Source organism: Bubalus bubalis, chromosome 11, assembly GCF_019923935.1.
Source record: "Bubalus bubalis isolate 160015118507 breed Murrah chromosome 11, NDDB_SH_1, whole genome shotgun sequence".
Taxonomy (NCBI): Eukaryota; Metazoa; Chordata; class Mammalia; order Artiodactyla; family Bovidae; genus Bubalus; species Bubalus bubalis.
The window spans coordinates 16,105,287-16,127,414 of NC_059167.1; the positions used below are offsets into that span (position 1 = coordinate 16,105,287).

At 38.4% G+C, this 22,128-nt stretch overlaps 1 protein-coding gene across 16 annotated transcripts in view; it reads right to left on the reverse strand.

Moving 5' to 3' along the window:
• The window catches only part of TTLL5 (tubulin tyrosine ligase like 5), a 315,903-nt gene that overhangs the window by 184,583 nt on the left and 109,192 nt on the right, over positions 1-22,128 (reverse strand). For 10 of the 16 annotated variants that reach the window (XM_006052845.4, XM_025296474.3, XM_006052852.4 and 7 more), the window contains 7 exons: positions 19,079-19,199; positions 16,429-16,575; positions 15,231-15,334; positions 12,857-12,984; positions 9,539-9,622; positions 8,570-8,965; positions 917-1,104 (listed from right to left, as the gene is read on the reverse strand). In XM_006052845.4, coding sequence (XP_006052907.4) covers positions 917-1,104; positions 8,570-8,965; positions 9,539-9,622; positions 12,857-12,984; positions 15,231-15,334; positions 16,429-16,575; positions 19,079-19,199 — 1,168 coding nt within the window. Of the gene's footprint in view, positions 1-916; positions 1,105-8,561; positions 8,966-9,538; positions 9,623-12,856; positions 12,985-15,230; positions 15,335-16,428; positions 16,576-19,078; positions 19,200-22,128 lie in introns of those variants that run through there. The other 6 variants (XM_006052853.4, XM_006052847.4, XM_006052855.4 and 3 more) reach the window with 4 other exon arrangements.

Genomic DNA, 22,128 nt, shown 5'->3' on the forward strand with positions numbered 1-22,128 from the left:
TGCCTGGGGAATCCCATGGACAGAGGAGCCTGGCAGACAGACTACAATGGGGTCGCAAAGAGTCAGACATGACTGAAGTAACTTAGCACAGCACAGCACACAGCACAGAGAGTTGTCACCAATGAAAGAATACGACACTGTGAAGATACAGAAAACTGTAACTTTGGACTTGAATTATAATAATTCCTTTGGAGGATTTTGATGCCATTTTGCATTAAGAAAAAGGAAAAAATATGGCTTCTACTTCCAGTTAAATACCATAGAGATAATCAGCAAGAAGGGCTAAAAGAATCCTATAGTTCTTAACTTTACTGTGTTGTAAGCTAGTCAACATACATATAACGTAAAAGTCAAAATCCCAGTATCCATCAAGCTTGCTGGATGACCTTGATTATATCATTCTTTTAGCCTCAGTTTCCCCCATCTGTAAAATGGGGAGAATGATATGGTTTGGATGAGGGCTTATTGAAAGAACTCATTAATCAGTGCCCAGAAAACATCCTGGCATCAAGAGATGAAAGGTAGTACAGTTAAAAAAGTAAAAGGTAATGTTATGGCATTCTGGTAAAAAGATGTCTAAGACTACAACTCATTGGCAAATTTTACCAATGAAATAAGTTATTTTTAAAGATCGTTTAAAAGTGTATTTACAACTGAACATTCGAGTTTATTTGTCCATGAAATAGGTACATCACAGCTAGCAGCAGACTTAACTTTGCAATACCTGTGACAGAAATCCTTTCTTTAAAGCCAAAGAGGAACACTTTTAGCTAACATTCTTTAGCTCAAAAAACCAATGAACATTCATTCAATAAGCATCAGCATATGGGCATTAGTAAAGACAGGAATGGCAGAGAACTATGGAGTTAATCCTATCCACTGGTTAAAAGCTCCATGACACCCCAAACTGCCATACCTGCTGGGTGAGGAGGCTGATGTGAGTAGATGGAGAATACTGCCTGGCTGCCTGCTTCTCGGCCAGCCGCTGAAGTTCGGCCGTAACCATACTTGGGTTGTATCGTTTGCTGTATGAAGAGCCATCTTCTCCCTCCTTTTGGGTTCTGGCCACTCCTGAATGCTGCTTGTTTGGATGGCATGAACCTGCTAAAGAGAAAAGCCTTCATCCACTTAGGAAAAAAAGATTAGAAAAACTTAGGATGATGACAACCAATAGGTAGTTCATTGAATCCCAGGGATCTTTGACAACAAGAGGAGCAAGGAACTATCTTCAAAAGCTCACAAAAGTAAACGCATACTCTTATTATACCCGAGGATCTCTTCCCATCACCGATTTATTACAGGCATCCATAACTATGTTTTTGCATAATATGAATCCTTCACAAAAAAAGAATTTTCATTGTATGTAGTGGGGAATAATTGATCCTAAAATTAATGAATATAAAAAGTGCAGCCTTGAAAATCGTGATTCTTGCTTTTCTTGTTACGTGACAGTACTTGGCGGTAGTCTGTTGCGCCCACTGTCAAATCATCTACACCGCAGCCCGCCGGGCTCCTCTGTCCAAGGGTTTCTCCAGGCAAGAATACTGGAATGGGCTGCCACGCCCTCCGCCAGGGGAGCTTCCCAACCCAGGGACTGAATCTGCATATCTTACACTGGTAGGTGGGTCTTTACCACCAGCACCACCTGGGAAGCCCCATAATCCTCCTTACAAAGCTCAAAAAGGAAAAGAAGGATAAAAGCAAAACTGAATTTATTTAGAAAAACAGTAATAATCCTATATTATCAAATTTCAATTGATTTCTCTTTCAGATTTCAGTTTCTTCTTTCAACTATAATATCAGAGAAATCTATTGTTTTTGAGCACTGAAATTTTGGCAAAAAGAAATTATTTAATAAAAATTCAAGGTTCATATTTGTTCTATGATAAGTCACACAATCCATTAGAAAAAAATTAAAATGTCTGAAAAGTGGAAACACTAATGTGTTTCCTTTCTGTCTTAGTAGTGCTTATATAACCATGATCATCCTTGTATATACAGTTTGATGATGGTGCTTTATTATATTATTTGACACATATAAAATACTATCTACAATAGATGTACAAGTTATAAAACATATAATGAACTGACTACATAAGTCATATTAACATGCATCAACCCATGGGTTCCTTCTCATTCTTAATCTCCCCTTATCATTCATCCCCTTCTTTTTTTTAAATATAGTTCTATTCTTCATTTCTGTGTGTGTAGGCATACTTAAAATACAGTTAATTTTGCTTGTTTTTGAGCTCTATAAAAATGGTATCTTATTGTAGTAATTTCCTGGGACTTGTTTTTGTTAATACCATACTTCTAATATTTATCCTTTCTCAGTATAGGTGAAATTCATTAACTTTACATGGTGCTTGGTATTCCATTTTGGAAATACACTACAACTTATTTTTCTATTTCCTCATTGATGGTTATTTTGGTTACTGCAAGCTTATTGCTATTGTAAACAGTTCAGTTGTGAACACTCTTGCATACATGTCCTAGGGCATGTGTAGAAGAACTTCTCTTGTGTATGTGGCTAGAAGTTGAGTCAGAGAGTATAAGAATTTAAAAATTCATGTGATAATAACAAATGGTATGTTTTACACTACCACAAACAAAATACAAGCCTTCCTGCTGATCAGTATCCCCTCCAACTCTTAGTATTGTCAAATATCTTAATTCTTCCCTCTTTTAAGAGGGTGGGAGATCTCACTGTAGTTTTCACTTACATCCATCTGATTAATAATGATGTTGAGCCAATTTTTCTTATGGTATACTTTTGGTGGCATTATCCATTTCGTGTAGATTTTCAATTTTATTGGAACACAGTGGTTAACAGTATTCTAATTTTTTTTTCACCCAAGCTAATTTGTATTTTCTGTGTGCTTTTCATTCTTCGTATCATTTATCCATGTCTTCTCTCTTTTCCTGATCAATCTCACCAAAGGTTGCTCCACCACCTTAGGCTTTTCAAAGAATTTTTGGCTTTGATATTTTCTCTACTTTATTTTTAAAATCTTTAATTTTTACTTTTGTCTTTGCTGTTTAATATATCTTTTCTCTTTCTTCTTTATTTAGATTTATAATATTGCTGTTTTTATAACATCTGAGATCATATATTTAGCCTTCCTTTTCAAAAATAAGTATTTTAGGTAGTAAATGTCCCTCCAAATACTGTTTTTCATTGCCCTCCACACATTTAAATATGGAAGTTTCTTCATTATCTTTCAGCTCTAAAACTTTTACATTTATTTCCATTATGATATCTTCAAACCCTCTTTCTTTGCTGACTTATAAAATTTCTTTATCTATTAGTAATAGAAATCATTGGAAATCTCCCACTAACATAGTGGATTTACAGATTCCTCATGCAGGTGTATCAATTTTTGTTTTACTTATTTGGAGGTTATTTTGTTAGGTGCAGTTAGAACTATTCTCTTTCTGCTGAACCAGACTTTCTGTTTTATGTAATTACTCTCTGTATCTGTGAAGAAAATTTTATCTCTTAAAGTCTAATATAAGTTAATATATGCTAAGTCAGGGCTTCCCTTGTGGCTCAGCCGGTAAAGAATCCAGCTGCAATGCAGGAGACCTGGGTTCGATCCCTGGGTTGGGAAGATCCCCTGGAGAAGGGAAAGGCTACCCACTCCAGTATTCTGGTCTGGAGAATTCCATGGACTGTATAGTTCATGGGGTTGCAAAGAGTCAGACAGGACTGAGCAACGGTCACTTTAATGCTAAGTAAACTTAGCATATATTAATATAGCTATACCACTTTTTTCTGGTTGGTATTCTAAGAATTATTATCATGAATGAGTACAGAATTTTATCAAATTCTTTTTCTCCATCTACTGAAATGATGAATACAATTTGGGAATGAGGTTAAGATATTATTTAAGCTTAGACTTTTTGGCATTTCTTTCTTCATCCTTTTACTTTCAACCATTTGATGTCCTTATTTTTACAAGTGTCTTTCTTTGCTAAACAACATATAGTTGGATTAAAAAAAAATCAATCTGACACTAACAAGTTCAGTCCGTTTATATTCATTTGATTCTTCATATATTAGGACTTGGTTTACCATCTTCAAGCTTCCATTTCTTGCATTTTCTTTTTTTTATTTTTATTTTATTTTATTTTATTTTTAAACTTTACAAAATTGTACCAGTTTTGCCAAACATAAAAATGAATCCACCACAGGCATACATGTGTTCCCCATCCTGAACCCTCCTCCCTCCTCCCTCCCCATACCATCCCTCTGGGTCATCCCAGTGCACTAGCCCCAAGCATCCAGTAGCGTGCATCGAATCTGGACTAGCAACTCGTTTCATACATGATATTATACATGTTTCAATGCCATTCTCCCAAATCTTCCTACCCTCTCCCTCTCCCACAGAGTCCATAAGACTGTTCTATACATCAGTGTCTCTTTTGCTGTCTCGTACACAGGGTTATTGTTACCATCTTTCTAAATTCCATATATATGCGTTAGTATACTGTATTGGTGTTTTTCTTTCTGGCTTACTTCACTCTGTATAATAGGCTCCAGTTTCATCCACCTCATTAGAACGGATTCAAATGTATTCTTTTTAATGGCTGAGTAATACTCCATTGTGTATATGTACCACAGCTTTCTTATCCATTCATCTGCTGATGGACATCTAGGTTGCTTCCATGTCCTGGCTATTATAAACAGTGCTGCGATGAACATTGGGGTACATGTGTCTCTTTCCCTTCTGGTTTCCTCAGTGTGTATGCCCAGCAGTGGGATTGCTGGATCATAAGGCAGTTCTATTTCCAGTTTTTTAAGGAATCTCCACACTGTTCTCAATAGTGGCTGTACTAGTTTGCATTCCCACCAACAGTGTAAGAGGGTTCCCTTTTCTCCACATCCTCTCCAGCATTTATTACTTGTAGACTTTTGGATCGCAGCCATTCTGACTGGTGTGAAATGGTACCTCATAGTGGTTTTGATTTGCATTTCTCTGATAATGAGTGATGTTGAGCATCTTTTCATGTGTTTGTTAGCCATCTGTATGTCTTCTTTGGAGAAATGTCTGTTTAGTTCTTTGGCCCATTTTTGATTGGGTCATTTATTTTTCTGGAGTTGAGCTGTAGGAGTTGCTTGTATATTTTTGAGATTAGTTGTTTGTCAGTTGCTTCATTTGCTATTATTTTCTCCCATTCTGAAGGCTGTCTTTTCACCTTGCTAATAGTTTCCTTTGATGTGCAGAAGCTTTTAAGGTTAATTAGGTCCCATTTGTTTATTTTTGCTTTTATTTCCAATATTCTGGGAGGTGGGTCATAGAGGATCCTGCTGTGATGTATGTCAGAGAGTGTTTTGCCTATGTTCTCCTCTAGGAGTTTTATAGTTTCTGGTCTTAGGTTTAGATCTTTAATCCATTTTGAGTTTATTTTTGTGTATGGTGTTAGAAAATGTTCTAGTTTCATTCTTTTACAAGTGGTTGACCAGATTTCCCAGCACCACTTGTTAAAGAGATTGTCTTTAATCCATTGTATATTCTTGCCTCCTTTGTCAAAGATAAGGTGTCCATATGTGCATGGATTTATCTCTGGGCTTTCTGTTTTGTTCCATTGATCTATATTTCTGTCTTTGTGCCAGTACCATACTGTCTTGATAACTCTGGCTTTGTAGTAGAGCCTGAAGTCAGGTAGGTTGATTCCTCCAGTTCCATTCTTCTTTCTCAAGATAGCTTTGGCTATTCGAGGTTTTTGTATTTCCATACAAATTGTGAAATTATTTGTTCTAGCCCTGTGAGGAATACTGTTGGTAGCTTGATAGATATTGCGTTGAATCTATAAATTGCTTTAGGTAGTACACTCATTTTCACTATATTGATTCTTCCAATCCATGAACATGGTATATTTCACCATCTATTAGTGTCCTCTTTGATTTCTTTCACCAGTGTTTTATCGTTTTCTATAACATATTCTAAGCTTTGTGTTTTCTGTGCTTCTATGTCTATAGGTGTTTCCCCAGGCCCAATTCTTTCTCTTTCCAAATGTTTAAGTTTTCATATTTTAATTTTTTCAGTGGTGACCCCTGAAACATGATACAGCATATATATCATGAAAAAGTCTAAATAATATCTTAACCTCATTCAAAACTATTCAATCACCACAGAAAATTTTGACTCCAGTCACCTATAGGCTATTATTGTAGTCAACTATATATTATTATCTATATATTATTGTCCACTACTGTTTAAGCCATTCAGAGGATGGTTTCTGACCACAGTGGAAATAAGTTAAAAGGCAATTACAAAAAAACAGAAAATGCCAACTATGTGAAATTAAACAATAAAAACAATCCATGGGTCAAGAAAAATCACAATGGAAATTAGGCAATATTTTCAAACTGACTAGCTTCTTCCGTTCCTTACCATTCTCTGGGAAATGTATGAAAAAGAAAGGTTTAAAAAAGAAGTTCTGCACATTTGAATCAGTTCTAATGAGGTGGATGAAACTGGAGCCTATTATACAGAGTGAAGTAAGCCAGAAAGAAAAACACCAATACAGTATACTAACGCATATATATGGAGTTTAGAAAGATGGTAACAATAACCCTGCATACGAGACAGCAAAAGAGACACTGATGTATAGAACAGTCTTGTGGACTCTGTTGAAGAGGGAGAGGGTGGGAAGATTTGGGAGAATGGGATTGAAACATGTGTAATATCATGCATGAAATGAGTTGCCAGTCCAGATTCGATGCATGCTACTGGATGCTTGAGGCTGGTGCACTGGGACGACCCAGAGGGATGGCATGGGGAGGGAGGAGGGAGGAGGGTTCAGGATGGGGAGCACATGTATACCTGTGGTGGATTTGTTTTGATGTTTGGCAAAACTAATACAGTGTTTGAGGTTTAAAAATAAAATAAAATTAAAAAAAAAAAAAAAAAGAAGTTCTGATGATAACACAAGGTATTGGAGGCATTGACCTTACTGAATTTCTTTCACACGGGAGAAAATCAGAACATAATTGATTATTATTATATTGATTTTAGAAGATTAAACCATAAGAATAATCACTCAGAATTAGCAGAAATACACATATTTGTACATATTTATATTTATGACATTAAAATAGACCATTTAGTATCTCTGATTCAAATTTCATATTATAATATCCATTTCATTTGAAATCGGATACCAATTAAATATATGCTGGCTATTTATTCAGGACATGGAAGCAACTTAAATCTCTACCAACAGAGGAATGGATAAAGAAGATGTGGTACAAATATACAATGGAATATTACTCAGGCATAAAGAAGAACAAAATTGGGTCATTTGTAGAGATGTGGATGGACCTAGAGATTGTCATACAGAGTGAAGTTAAGTCAGAAAGAGAAAAACAAATATATATCATATATTAACACATATATGTGGAATCTAGAAAAATGGTATGGATGATCTTATTTGAAAAACAGAAACAGGGAAACAGATGTAGAGAAGAAATGTTTGGACATCAAAGTGGGGAAGACGGGATGGGATAAATTGGGAGATTGGGATTGACATATATACACTACTATGTATAAAACAGATAACTAACTAGAACCTAGTGTATAGCACAGGGAACTCTACCTAATGCTCTCTGATGACCTACATTAGAAGGGAATCTTTTTAAAAAAGAGTGGATATATGTATATATATGACTGATTCACTTTGCTGCACAGCAGAAACTAATACAACATTGTAAAGCAACTATACTCCAATAAAAATTAAATAAAGGAAAATAGAAATATATATTGGCTATTTCTAATGCCACAGTAATGAAGACAACGTGGTACTGGCATAAGTACAAATACATAGATCAGTGGAGCAGAACTGAGATTCCAGAAGTAAACGCTTACATTTGAGATTAAATGATTTTTCACAAAAGTGCCATGACAATTCAACAGGGAAATAATACTCTTTCAACAAATAGTGCTGGGACAACTAAATATTCACATGCAAAAGAATGATGTTAAGACCTTTATGCCATACCATATAAAAAATTCTATCAAAATGGACAAAAGACCTAAACTATAAAACTCTTAGAAAAAACAGACATCTTTGTGACCTTGGGTTAGGCAATAGTTTTTCAGATATGATATCAAATGCACAAGCAACAAAAGAGAAAATAAATTAGATTTCATCAAGATTAAAAACTTTTGTGCATCAAGAAAATGAAATGACAAGCAACAGAATGAGAGAAAATACTTCTAAATCAAGCATCTGGCAAGGGACTTATACCCAGAATATATAAAGAACACTTACAACTCAACAACAAAAAGACAGATATCACAATTATCTCTTGACCACACTGTAAGCTCCCAGTAAATAGAAGCCCTATTTTATTCATCTCTTTATCTTCAGTACCTAAAAGAAAGCATTGCATTTTCTTATCAGTAAATGAATGTCACTGGACCAAATGCAAGACTTTTCCTTAGTCACAGCCTGCATCCCTTTATCTTTCAAAAGAAAAAGCAAAGGGAAGAGATGACATTCTGTTTTTATTGGGGCTGGGGAGGAGCTGACATTGTGGACTCCCTTTCATTTTCTCACTCACCTGCCTTTGCTGAAGAGGGACGAGACAGTTTCTGGCTATAGATGTGTGCAGCACTTTGGAAAGAGGAAAAGGGGCCAATGGTGTAACTGCCTGATCGACAGCGTGGCAGGCCAGCGGGGCTTGGTACGTTCTGTGTCCCAGGATGCATGGAGAGAGAAGCACTGTCAGGGACTGTGCTCAGTAAAACTGCTGGCTGGTGAGGCATGCTGGGGATAGCTGGAGGGATCTGAGATAGAGAATGGTGGCCTGGCCTTGGTGAGAGGTCAGGGGTGGTAACAATAGATGACAAGTGGGTGTTGGGAATTTTCTGCAGAAGGGTAGCAGCAGGACCAGAGAAAGAAGTAGAAGAATTGGTATAGATTAATTTAGCCTCTTTTTCTGCTGAAGTGGTAAATCCTATTAAAATAAAAACAAACAAACAAAAACAGATCATGTTAGGAAAAGCTAACACATAGTCTCTATATGTAAACATGAACATTTTTAAACATCAAACTAACCTTAGCATGAAACAGATACCATGAAAAATACAAATTTTAATGAACAGTCATCATGAACTTAATGAATTTTGTCCACTGAGACAATCTGGCATTAGAAATAGTTCATTTCTAGTCCTTGTTAAAAGCTGGTGTTGCGACTACCTCCATCAACCAGAACGGATGTTTTATAAACGTCAGGGCATCAGGACAAAGTTTCTGGTAATGAGAGCTAACTCCTCTCCCTCTGATTTTCACCCTTCTACAAACAAGTGCTCAGAATTTTAAACATTAAGAAAGTAAAAAATTCCTTGGAAAGATGTTAATAGGTTATTGGTAGATAAAAGGAAATTCTAACAGAGAAGGAAAAACAAAGAAAATGAGCTTTCTGGAGTAACGCTGCATGCCCTAAAATCATTTAATATCTGATGAGTTTTTTTTTTATTAAGAGATTTATCTGAGAGTAACAAATCTATGCAGGTTTGAAGTCACTCACGAGATAATTTATCAGAGTGAATTTCTGTTGTCTGTTGCTGTTTGGGCTGCTTTATTTTCACTTCTTCCATCGTTTCAGGATGATCTGAAATAAATAAATACTGAGCTGAGGTTCTATCACTAATCAAACACTAGAGCACCACTCTACACATAATTTTGTTTCCAGAATATAACGCAACTAGTAATCAGTGCCAATAACTATTGCATTTCTCACTGCACTTTTCCAAGGATGGCCATGTCCATATCCCTGTTGAGTGGGACACCAAGCAAATGATTCCAAACTAGACCAGCTAGCCCAAAGCCCAGCTCCAGCTGACCAAACCAGGGAAAGATATGGAAAGCCAGGGCAGCGATCCATGAACTGCCGACAAACTAGGACCTGCCTGGGAAAGACAGTGAGGGCGGTAAAGGGGCTCCCCCAGGTGGCGCTAGTGGGAAAGAACCCGCCTGCTAACGCGGGCCATGTAAGAGACATGGGTCTGGAAGATTTCCTGGACGAGGGCACGGCAATCCACTCCAGTATTCTTGCCTGGAGAATCCCATGGACAGAGGAGCCTGGCGGATTATGGTCCATAGGGTCATAAAGAGTCAGACACAACTGAAACGAGTTAGCACGAATGCCAGGGCAGTAAGATGCCTCTGTCAAGAATTCAAATTTGGAGAACTAAGAGACCAAACTGCTTGGTGGTACACACTGGAGCAAAGAAGTCACAACACATATGGCAGGGAACTGCCAAGAGATGAAAATAACAGCCCCAGTATTTGTTGGCATGATATCCGAATATCACAACAGCTCTGTATCTTAATCTCAGTTTTCCTTGAATAAGTTGAGTGAATGTGCTTATTAATCAGCATATTCAACAAGAAAATCATTCTAGTAACATAAATTTCCACTGTAATAAATCAGGTTTTCTTTTCCTACTACAGAATTTTTAAACAGAACAGCCAGAGCTAATCATATACTTAGAGAAACAGTCCCAAAATCTTTTCTCAGGGCCAAGTTCATACAAACACTTAAGAAAGGCCATTTTACAGATCATCTTTCAGAATGAAAGAATAAGGACATATGAATTCTCTTCTTTCCACCACTATCAGCAGTGGTAATACTGTCACACACTTGTTGGCTCATGTTTGAAACAAGAACAAATACTATCAAATGTCATAATGTTGTTCCCTTGATTGAGGCCTTCCTACTGCCTGTCCAGTTAATCTTGATTGGAATCGCTAGGTATAAATGTTACAGTAAGTCTCCTACAGACAAACCTTCAAGTTGCAAACTTTCCAAGATGCGAACATGCCCCTGTATGCCAGCTGCTGTACAGTTGTTTAGTTGCTAAGTCATGGCCAACTCTTTCGAGACCCCATGGACTGTAGTCCGCCAGGCTCCTCTGTCCATGAGATTTCCCTGGCAAGAGTGCTGGAGTGGTTTGCCATTTCCTATTCCAGGGGATCTTCCCGACCCAGAGATCCAACCTGCATTTCCTGCATTGTCAAGCGGATTCTTTACCACTGAGTCACCAAGGAAGCCCTGTTGTACAGTACTATACTTTTTCAAGGTACTGAACTATAAGATTAAAAATGCTTTATTTTTTGTTTGTTTGTTTTCTATGTGTTATTTGTGTGAAAAGTATTATAAACCTATTATGGTACTTAGTTGGGAACCTAGGCTAACTTTGTTGGACTTACAAATAAAATTGGACTTATGAACACACTCTCAGAATGGAATTCATTCGTTATGTAGGGGACTTACTGTATTACATAAAGGTAGTCCTTAACACATGAACCCCAGAATCTCCGAGGATCCACCTGTACAAACAGGTGCTGCTGGTACCTGTTGTCAGGGCTTCCCCAACAGTGCCAGGGGAGAAGTTGCTATCTGAATGCCAAGCTGGGGCCTCACCTCCCTAGGTTAGTACACAGTTTCCCTTCCATTACAAAAACTCCTCAGTCTCCCTTCCCTAACACTGTCATAGGATCTTTTCAGACATTCTATCAACCTTCTTCCTGAATTTACTCATACGACTTCATCAAGCAGACAATAAATATTATAAAGTCGAGAACTGTGACGGTCCTGGTTCCTGCTCTCTCTAGCAACTGCTATTATCATAACGTCTGACACTTAATAGGTGTCTATTTAAAAATATGTAAAAGGAATGAATGAAAAGATGAATAAACTAGCTTTAGAACTTAGATTTAGGAAAGCTCAAAGAAGAAGGTGGACTCAGAAGGATTTTTGCTAATATAATACTTCAATTATGCAGTGAGCTAGACAGGCTTTTAGACTAGCCCCTGCAGCTAATCAGTTTTGAAAACATTAACACTGCTTCCTCAGGAAAACGTACCCTACATTTTAGATGACCAATTGTCTTGGCTTTTTCCACATTAGGCTATGATCACCTTAAGAGTAGCGAAGAAGTCTACATCTCTGAGTCTAGTGGTTAGCATACTACAAAATTAGTATATTGATTATCTGTGTCTTATGCTCCCATCTAGATTTTAAATGCATCTTATACTTGAAGCACAAGCTTTGTTTATTATAACTGAGTGTTGCTGCTATTTTTTTTTTTTTTTGATCATATGACATGGGCTGGATAGTTTGGTCCACGTCAGTTTCAAAATCCCCAATCCTGGAGTTCCCCAGCAGTGAGAAATTTTTGAAATGTTGTGGGAACACTGGGTTATCACAATGACTGAAGGAAGACAGCAGCATTTAGGGCTTGTGACTAAGGATATGAGACATCCCACCAGGTATGTGGGAATAATCCCGCACAACAAAGAATTCTCATACCCCAAATGCAAATGGTGATAAGCTGGAGGAAGCAAAAAAAACTTAAGGAGAGTGAGAAGTAATCATCAGGAGCAGCAGCAGAACGGAGATTAAGAGCACAAGCTCTGAGTCAGAAAGACTAAAGTTTGGATTCCTGCTCCACTGGACAGTGCTGGGCGCCCCTGAGCAAGTCACTCCAGCTCTGTTTCCTCATCTGTAGAGAAGTTTTATAATAGCACCTACTCCATAAAAAAATAAGATCATGTCCAATAGACAGTAACATGAGTTCTCACAAAATGTTAGCTGTTATTAGTTTGTCTTGAATGCTCTACTGTTAATTTTCATAGGAAAAAAAAAAGTTTGAACATAATCCTCTTCCACTTTTAGGACAAAAATACAAGGCTTCCTCACTCTCCCACCCCCACAACTACAAAATTCCACCACCTTGGAGTCTATTAGTGCTTAGGCAACATATTATTTTTGGTTCTCCTCTGCACATCTCACTTTTTCACTTGTTCTTCTTATTTTTCATTAATTAACCAACATACTTACCACCCTTTGCCCCGCTATCAGAAAAACTGTTGCTGTTTTTGGAACTTTTTGAGTGCGTCCCCAGGAAGACACTCGCAGACTTGTTTTTTTGGGTATAAAAAGTCAACACCTCCTCCAGTTCAGCCTCACTGAAATGGGGAGAAAAAGGATGGTCAGAACAGGAAGCTCTTCTGGAAAATCTTTCCACCAGACTTTATTATGGAAATGGAGTAAGCTGAAGAAGGGGGAAATGAAAAGCACAAGCTGAAAACTCCCTATTAATAGGTAGTTAAAAAGGAAAATAAATGAAGTAGTCCGAAAATTTTAAAGCACAACAAGGTTTAATTTATTCCACAGTGAATTTTCTAGATCTGCACTGTCCAATGTGGTAGCCACTAGTCATATGTGACTATTTATATTTAAATGAATTAAAATTAAAGATCCATTTCCTTGGTTACATAGCCACATTTCAAGTAGTCAGTAGCTACAATACAGAAAGTTCTACGTTCTAAATCAGGGGTCAACCAGGAACCGACTGTGGGCCACAACTGATCAGCAGTCTGTTCCTGCATGGCTCCCAGCTAAGAACGGTTTATACATTTTTAAAGAAGAATATGCTATAAAGACCACATGGAGTTCACTAAGTCTGAAATATTTATTATGTGGACCTTGACAGTTTGTCCACCTACCACTTCTAGACAATTGGAGTATATTCACTAAAGGAGTCACTCTGTCATAAATAAGGAGATTCACTAGGGTATCCAGGGAAGATTTCCCTTACCATCTATACAATGGAGATTGAAACAGTCTCTAGGTAACTTCAAATATAGAAATTATATGCATTTTTTATGAACACCCACAAAATGAAAAGCATAAGGAAATAGAAGAGGGCCTGTTTACTAGAATTCTTGTGGTAAACATATCACGTCTGGGTTTTTTAACACCTGTAGCAGCTCCTCAATGGCCTTTTGCATTTTTTTCATGGAGCCTGTCAATGTTCCAGATAAGTGACCCTCAAATAAGCAAAATACTCCTGCATCATTACAAAGAACCTAGATCCCAGCTTCAGAATACACTGCTTGACAATCCCAGAAACTGCTTCTGTGAATCTCAGGGTAAACTCCAAGGTCTCCACACACAATCAGCACAATCCACAATCAGTAAATATGTTCTAAAATATTTTATCTCCAAGTCGATATCATTGGTTAACAGTATATATAATTAATTTTTAGCAGCCAAATAGGCCTGGTAGGGGAAACACTCTTCACTTCTTAAAAGGTTGCTTTTTAGTTTCTTTTTTTATATTTCAGAGATTTTGAAGATCTCTAGGAAGAACTAGAAATTAATGTTTTAACTTTAAAAGTAGAGCCATTTTCTGAACATAATCCAGCCTTTTTTTCTTTGCTATTTTCATAATGTTGAGGTAAGAAACTACTTCTTGCTTTGTTTCTATACTTGCTTTATCAACCATATTCCTCAAGACCTAAGAATGTCAACAAAATAACATTACACAATTATGAACTCCTATAAAATGATGTATTTGTTTGTTGTATGTTTAAGCACATGATCCTGGGGCTATAATTAGCTGCATACAGAGTATTACACACAGATCACACTATGTTGGTGGTTGATAAATCACCACCTGACTTAACGTCACAAATCAACAAAGAGTTGATTTTCTACTGCTTTCCTCCCCACTGGGACTTTGATGACTGAAGACTAACTAAGGCAGATTTACACGTTTTATGCTTTATTTTAGTGGTTTTGTCCAGCCCTCTACTTAAGAAAAAAGTTCTCCTGGACAGGTCTTATAAAATTAAAAATTAAATGGCATTATTACTTCTTCCTTTGCAAACACACTGTAAATGGACAAAGTGGCCTGGTTAATTTGTATTAAGATAGAGAGCTGAATGTTGATATTTTCCATCCCTAAAGGCTAACTTTAAGCATGAAAGACTTGTTTTATTTTATATAAATTAGGCATAACCCTCATAGTACTGAACAACTGCCAACTCCTCAACCCACTCAATGTAGGCAAAATGTGGTCATCTCCACTGCATCAGTAGGGCAGGAATAAATTCAGATCCGGTAAACACTAGAAGCCTCTAACTTCAAATTTCCAAAGTGCTCCCTCAGCACTTTAAGTGGTGTGTACTTTGAAGGCTGTCTAGAAATATAGCCCAGATGCCCAGCAGCAGTGTTTTGATAACTGAAACCATGACAACTGCCAATAACTGGCTGAGATATGGAGACACAAAGACTATGAAACCCTTTTTCTCTTCTTATAAGTGACTCTACTCACATCCATGTTAGAAACAAGAGAATATTGGGAACTCAATGGGGCAGTGTGGAAGACAGAATAAGGTCTAGTTTATTAGTGAAGAATGTCTTCTACCTTGCTTGTCTGATGAACTCCTGAAAGTTTTCCGAATTCACCCCATCTTCCTCTTCTTCCTCAAGTTTCTTCTTTGATTTCTTTTCAGCCATTTGTTCTGTTTCCTATCCAGTCCCCAATCCCAAAGAAAAACAAGATAAAACTGACTCCTGATAAATGCATAATTCATCATCTGGTTTCATTATCATTGGGTTAATTTGTCTTTATAGAAAAGACATCCACTTCTTCAATGTCCTTTGGCCACCTATAAATTTGGTATATTATTTTCTGCCATCATTTCATGAAACATTTTAAAGTTTCCAACTCAGAGCTGCAGAATAAACATAAATTTTTACCATGTTTTTACTTATATACTCAGGTAGCCCTGTGAAAAAAAAAGACCTTGCTGATGTCTGTGGTCACACTTGAAGCATGACAATAGAGACACTGTATTTTGTTACAATTAGGAGGAGGAAAGCTCAGACTTGGAAGACACTTCTATAGCAGCATCCAAATTGCATAAATTCTTCACTTATATAAGACAAAATTCTCAACGCTAGAGTAGCTATGTAGCTATGGATTTGTTGTGTTGATCTTGTATTGACCATTCCACACATTCTACAAAAGCTATTTAAATTTCCAGGACTCAGATTTCTTCTCTGAAAAATGAGCACACACCCAGCTCCTCCCACTCCAAAATGACATTTCTAAAGTATTCTAAGACCCTTGGATAAAAGATGCTTTGCAAACTAGTTTCACTAAATAGTCAATTTTCTGGGCTTGGCGGTAAAACGAAGTCACTATCTAAAATGTTCTAGAGAACAAAGTATAACTCTCTCAGGAAACAAGACTGTGTCCTTCCATTAAACCCACAGTTCACATCTGCTCTCCTATAGTCAATTCACCGCTGTCTCCAGGCACAGTAATGACAATGCAAATCCACACAGCCCAGGATTCATCTCAGATACAGCAGCACTCAGAAGGAATATGCTTCCGGATGAGAGTGAACTATGGCCTCTGGGCCTTCACAAGTAAAAAGTAGCTTTTCAGACGAGCTGAGTTAAGGAGTGAGGTCTAACTCCCCATAACTGTCATACACAGCACACGATGACGCTAGAAGGGAAAAAGATCCTCTTCACCCAGCTGGACAGAGGCTTCTAGCCTGTTTCTGACAGTGGGTGGTGATCCAAAGCACAGGACTAACGGATGAACCACCTACCTTGCTGTACACAGAGATAAAGTCACCCAGCTGGTGGGCCAGGATTCTTCTGCGTTCCAGAAGTGCCAGTCTCCGACTGGGTAATACCATCCTTAGTGAGTGCTGGAGGTTACTTGATGCTCGCTTGAGGAAACGAACCACTAGCTCCTATAAATTAGAGAGTCATTGGGGAGAAAAAGAAGAGATTGTGCTAAGCAACAGAAGACAAGCTACAAGGGGATTATACAATAGAGAGCTAAGAAGAGGTATACTATACTCTCAACAAATAAGACCCAGAGCAAACATACTAGGTATAAGAATACAGCCAGACAAGAACAAAACAAAACAAAACAAATGTAGCATCTTTCCTTAATAAGCTGACAATGAGAAAATAAAAATCAAGTCTGTATGCAAATAATTATGTAATAAAGTAATAGCTGTAAAAGTACCACTACTCATAAATACATAGTACTACAATAATCCAAACTGCAGCCATCACTTCTAATAGGGTGACCAGAGAAAAGTGCTTAGGAAAAGACAAAGGTAGCAGAAACTAAAACCTTGGAAGCGCAGGAAGTCATCAAAGATGAGAAGGGAGAGAAGGAATACAGAAATACTGACACTTCGAGGTAGGAAAGAGGAGGAAGAATCAGAAAACAAACAATCAACAACAACAAACCATGACAGAAATATTAGAAATGCACGAAGAAATCCAGGAGAAAAGTCATGGAAGCCAAGGCAGGAAGGTACCCACGTCACAAGCTTCCAAGAGGCTGAATTGAGAAAGGACCACAACTACTTTCAGCATAGTAAATGGAATGGAACAAAGAGGTTAAGAAATGAATGGACAATGAAGAATAAACGTGAAGAGGAGAAACTCCTGACTTAAAACGTTTAGTGACAAACAGAAAGAATCGTTACTAAGCTTGAAAGGCGATAGCTTTTTATTTGTTTATTTTTTTCTTCCCCAAGAATAAGGGTGCTTTTAGAGTTGTGTGTTGGCAAGGGGAGCACAGTGAAAAGTCATTAAGGGGTAGAAGAGATACATCTCATTTGAGATGGGGCAAAGGATTTTGAAATCTGAATATCAATCAGATCATTCAACTTGGATCAGAGAAGGCAATTCCACACCCAGCGTCCTCATAAACAAGACCACTGTCACAATCGCCAGGTCATGGCTGAGGCTTTGCTGTCTAGATAGATTCTCATTTGGGAATGCACAGAATTGATACTAAGTTCTGCAGTGATAATCCTAAATATTCCTATTAAAAGCCCCATTGAAATCCTGTGTGAATTCTAAGCCAGCAGCTGCAATGGTTATTCTCTTCTGAGCTATTTTTCTTTTCTTCTTGAATTTGATTTTGGTTCATTGTTCTTTGGTGCCAGTTTACTCCAACATAAAGAAACAGTCTCATTACCAGAGGGTTGGATTTCATTGTTCCACTCTGCTGTCTTTCCTATAGCATGGTTTAAACTGCTATACTAAAACATTATTTTTTCACAGTGGAGCAGACAAACTGACTCTCAAAAAGGCAGTTTCAATTTTCCACTTGGAAAGAGTAGAGCTAACATTTTCCACTGATGGTTGAAGAATTATTCACAACACACAAGGTTTTATCTCTGGGTTGCAATGGCTACTTTAAATTCACGAGTTGTTTTCTGGGATATCCATCATGTTTTTATAATAAGCCCAGCATACTGTATGCCTCTCATATGTGGAGAACTGAAAATTACAGTAGGGTCACCGTGAGCTGGCCAAAGGAGGCAGCTTTCTCAGACTTAGAGGTCCCTTTCCTTTCAGTGACAGATCTCTATGGTAAAAAAGTAAAGAATGGCTGTAGCTTCTTCTATAAGCACTGACCTTTCCAAAGAGCTTGAGGCTTCCTGTCATTCTGACCCAAAAAGGAAAACCTTGCTAGAATATTAAATTTTAGGCAGGTTTGAATGACTTATGTATAGTAAAAATCATTACACAAGTTTGTTCTCAGTAATCTAAGAATTTTATAAAGTAACAACTAGTAAAGAAAAAAAAAGTTCAACTGGAGGATGTACATTCTCAGAGGGCCTGTGATAAAGTGTTGACTTTGAAAGAGGTAACTCCACCCCTTAGGGTAGAAATGAAATGCCTTCCGATCCACAGAAACAGTGCAAAGGAAATCATGCACAACTGTAACACCTGAGTGTAAGTTCCAGGTTCACCACATATGAGCTACAAGACAACAGGCAGGCCCCCATTCTCTAGGTGTTTGTTTCCTCATCTGCAAAATGGGGATGACAGTGTCTATCTTAAAGAATTAATACAATGTGAAGCTGCTTGGGAAAGGACCCTGAAAATTGTTATCCTCTTCTAGGGCTTTGCATGGGCCTGACGTCTAATGAGGAGTCAATTCCATTTTCAGAATGAAGAAAACAGACACCTCAACGCATATTGCTCCAGATTTAAGCGTGGCTCCAGATTCAAGATTTAATTCACAATAAAGTAAGAGAAATCTATAAGCTACACTGTGGAAAGATTCCTTCTCCAGAAGTATACTGTTCTGTACCTTAGTATAGGGAACAAAGAAAGAAAGGAATAAAGAAAGAAAGAGGGAGGTAAGGGAGAAAGAGAGGGAAGGAATAGAGAGAAAGAAAAAAGGGGAAACTAAAAAGGTTCCAACAAGAAGAACCTCACCATCTGTTCATCCTCTTTGGCAGCCCAGCTGGCACTGAACGTTTGACCTCCACTGTCTTTCATCAGGCGGATTTGAACATGCTGGAGATAGGCAGAGAATGCTATTCGGGCCTGCACTTTGCTACAGAAATCCAAAACAACACACCGTTATGAGACAGAATGGTGCACCAACCGAATGCGTGCTTGCCTTTCTCAATGTGGCCTTTGAGGATCCTTCTATTAGGATGGCTACGAAAAATGAAGCCCATCATACAGCCACTGAATAAAGATTCCTTCTACCCAGCAGATGAGATTTCTGCTTTTTCTATTTAAAGAATGAGAGATGAAGAATTATACTTATTTTCTCATTATTACCACAGGGGGTAAAAAAAATCAAACAAGAAAAGAGATTCATCTTTTCTACTCTTAAGTCTTATCTCTTTGAACTTTTAAACAACTTTCTTAAGGAAATGGACACGAAAATACTGAATTTTCATAAGAACCTTTGTATTGATATAGAAAGGGTTTTCTTTTCTGCCTTTGTGCTTATGTGTGTTCCGTCACTTTTGTCATGTCCGACTCTATGTGACCCCATGGGCTGTAGCCCGCCAGGCTCCTCTGTTCATGGGATTCTCAAGACAAGAACACTGGAGTGGGTTGCCATGCCCTCCTCCAGGGGGTCTTCCCGACCCAGGGATCCAACCTGCGTCACTTACGTATCATGCACTGGCAGGCGGGTTCTTTATCACTAGTGCCATGGGCCCTTTCAGTTCAGTTCAGGTCAGTTACTACAAAAGGATGGCTTTTGTTATGGCAACTGATTCTGGGTGTCTGAAATCCTCCAAAGCAGCAAAGAGATAAATCTTAAGAAGGAACTTTTGAGACCAAATTTTAAGGTCAGGCTTTTTTCTCAACTGCAAGACAGGAGTGGCTGGAGCCCAGAACAAATGAGCGAGATCCAACAGAGTCTGGCGCAGAGGCACTGACGGGCTAGGACGAGCCCAGATGTTTGGTGGGAAAAAGACACATGTGCATTCAGTACAGAGCACCTCAGCGACAACACTGAAGAACCCCGCTGACTTCCGCTGGGGCCCTAGGCAGGCAACAAGGGAATCTGACCAAGCTAGCCTTCAGCGGACAGAAGTACCAAGAAACCACTGGTGACTTTCACTTCAGCTGCGAGCTGCGGGAGATCTGTTTTCCTTCAGGAGAGCTTTTGGTTAACTTCAGCTGCTCGGCCTTCTGACATACTAGCCAAAATTATGTCAGGGAGGATTAGGGCCCAACACAAGTTCTGTTTACACTCCTCACACATGCCATCACTGAATGCTCTCTACTCACTGTTCCCCAAGGTTAGGATGAAGGACTGGTCCAGAGTAAACTGGAAATCCTAGAAGGGTCTATGTCTAGCTTCTGTGTGTGTGTCGGAAGGGACAGAGGTAGATTTGCCTTTCAAGCTCTTCAGAACGTGAAATACAAAGCTGCACCTTTGTCACTAGTAAGAACAGCTTAGGGGAGCACAATATGATTTTGAAATGTGTATTTTCAAATGTTTCTCATCAAGACCACACTTAAAATCCTTGTTCTGGAGACCATATATCACTTTCCTCTCAACCATTCCCATAAGCTTTCCCTCCACAACAAATTATTTTCAAGTCAAAGTGAAGGGGAAAAAAAACAAAAACAAAAAACCTCTCCACTTTGGCCAACAAATTTACTTGCAATATAATAAGCTACAAGTGTCATGTTTCAGATACCTGCAAATGTAGCAGCATACCCAATTTTATCGATTATTCCTCTAATATTAAAATACAGAAGTCTTTGGATAAGGGAAATATCACTTGGAAGTTGCGATTTCAATCATTATTTTGTGGCATATCATTGTTGTAAATCAAATGAACAAGTATTGAGTTTTCCATTTCTAAAAATCTCACTAAGAGAACTTCCATGGGGTCACAAAAGAGTTGGTGATGACTTTGTAGCTAAACAACAACAACAAACCTTACTACAGAGATCTGTGAGATGTTAATCCTGAGGTGCCCTAAGGTATTGGAGATACTGGTCAGCTAGAAATCTGCAACAAACAAGCCAAAAAGCTAGAATGATTTACACTGGAGAAATCTATTTTTAAAACATAAAAGCCTTTGTAAATCCTCAGTATGCAAAATATACAACTTAGTGGGCTGGGGCTTCGAGTCTTGAAGCCTGGCCATGGACCACCCCTCAGATCCCTCAGTAGCCACTGAGATATCCCATACAATGAGAGGCAGCTCAGGGGAACAGAATTTGAAAACCACTGATTTATACGAACACACCCTGCAATTATAACAGCTTACTCATTGAAAGTGAGATGTGTGAGATTTAGGAATAACTAATTTATTTCTACAACATCTAAGTAGAATGTTACTGCTGAAAAGGACCTTAGAATATAATTCAGTGGCTTTGAAATGTTCCATTTCATTCAGTGGATTCTTCTTTCCCCTCTAGAGAGCCCAGTCTGAAAAACCTGTCCATGTCTAACCTGATCACTTGGCCTAACGGAAAAGAAAACTGAGACACGCTGACTTGCCCGTGATCACACAGTCAGCTGGTAAGCAATGAAAAGTCATAGCCAAGTCTTCTGACAGAGCTCAGTGTGCTCTCCACTAATGGAGCCATGCTCATTCTCCACGCACCACTCCAAACCTCAACCTACCCTCCAACCCCCTAAACACCAACAGCACCCTCCAGCCTTGCGCTTTAAGAAGTGACCTCTAGCTTAGAAAATAAAGGCCATCGTGCATGAACACTTACACTTCCTGACTCTTTAACTTCTAATCACTGCATTCAACCCACAGTGCTTTAGGGGCTTCCCAGGCGGCTCAGTGGTAAAGAATCCACCTCCCAGTGCAAAGGACATTAGAGACGGGGGTTCAATCCCTGGATCAGGAAGATCCCCTGGGGTAGGAAATGGCAACCCACTCCAGTATTTTTGCCTGTACAATTCCATGGACAAAGGAGCCTGGTGGGCTGCAGTCCATGGGGTCACAAAGAGTTGGACATGACTGGGCATGGTCGCACGCCTAGTACTT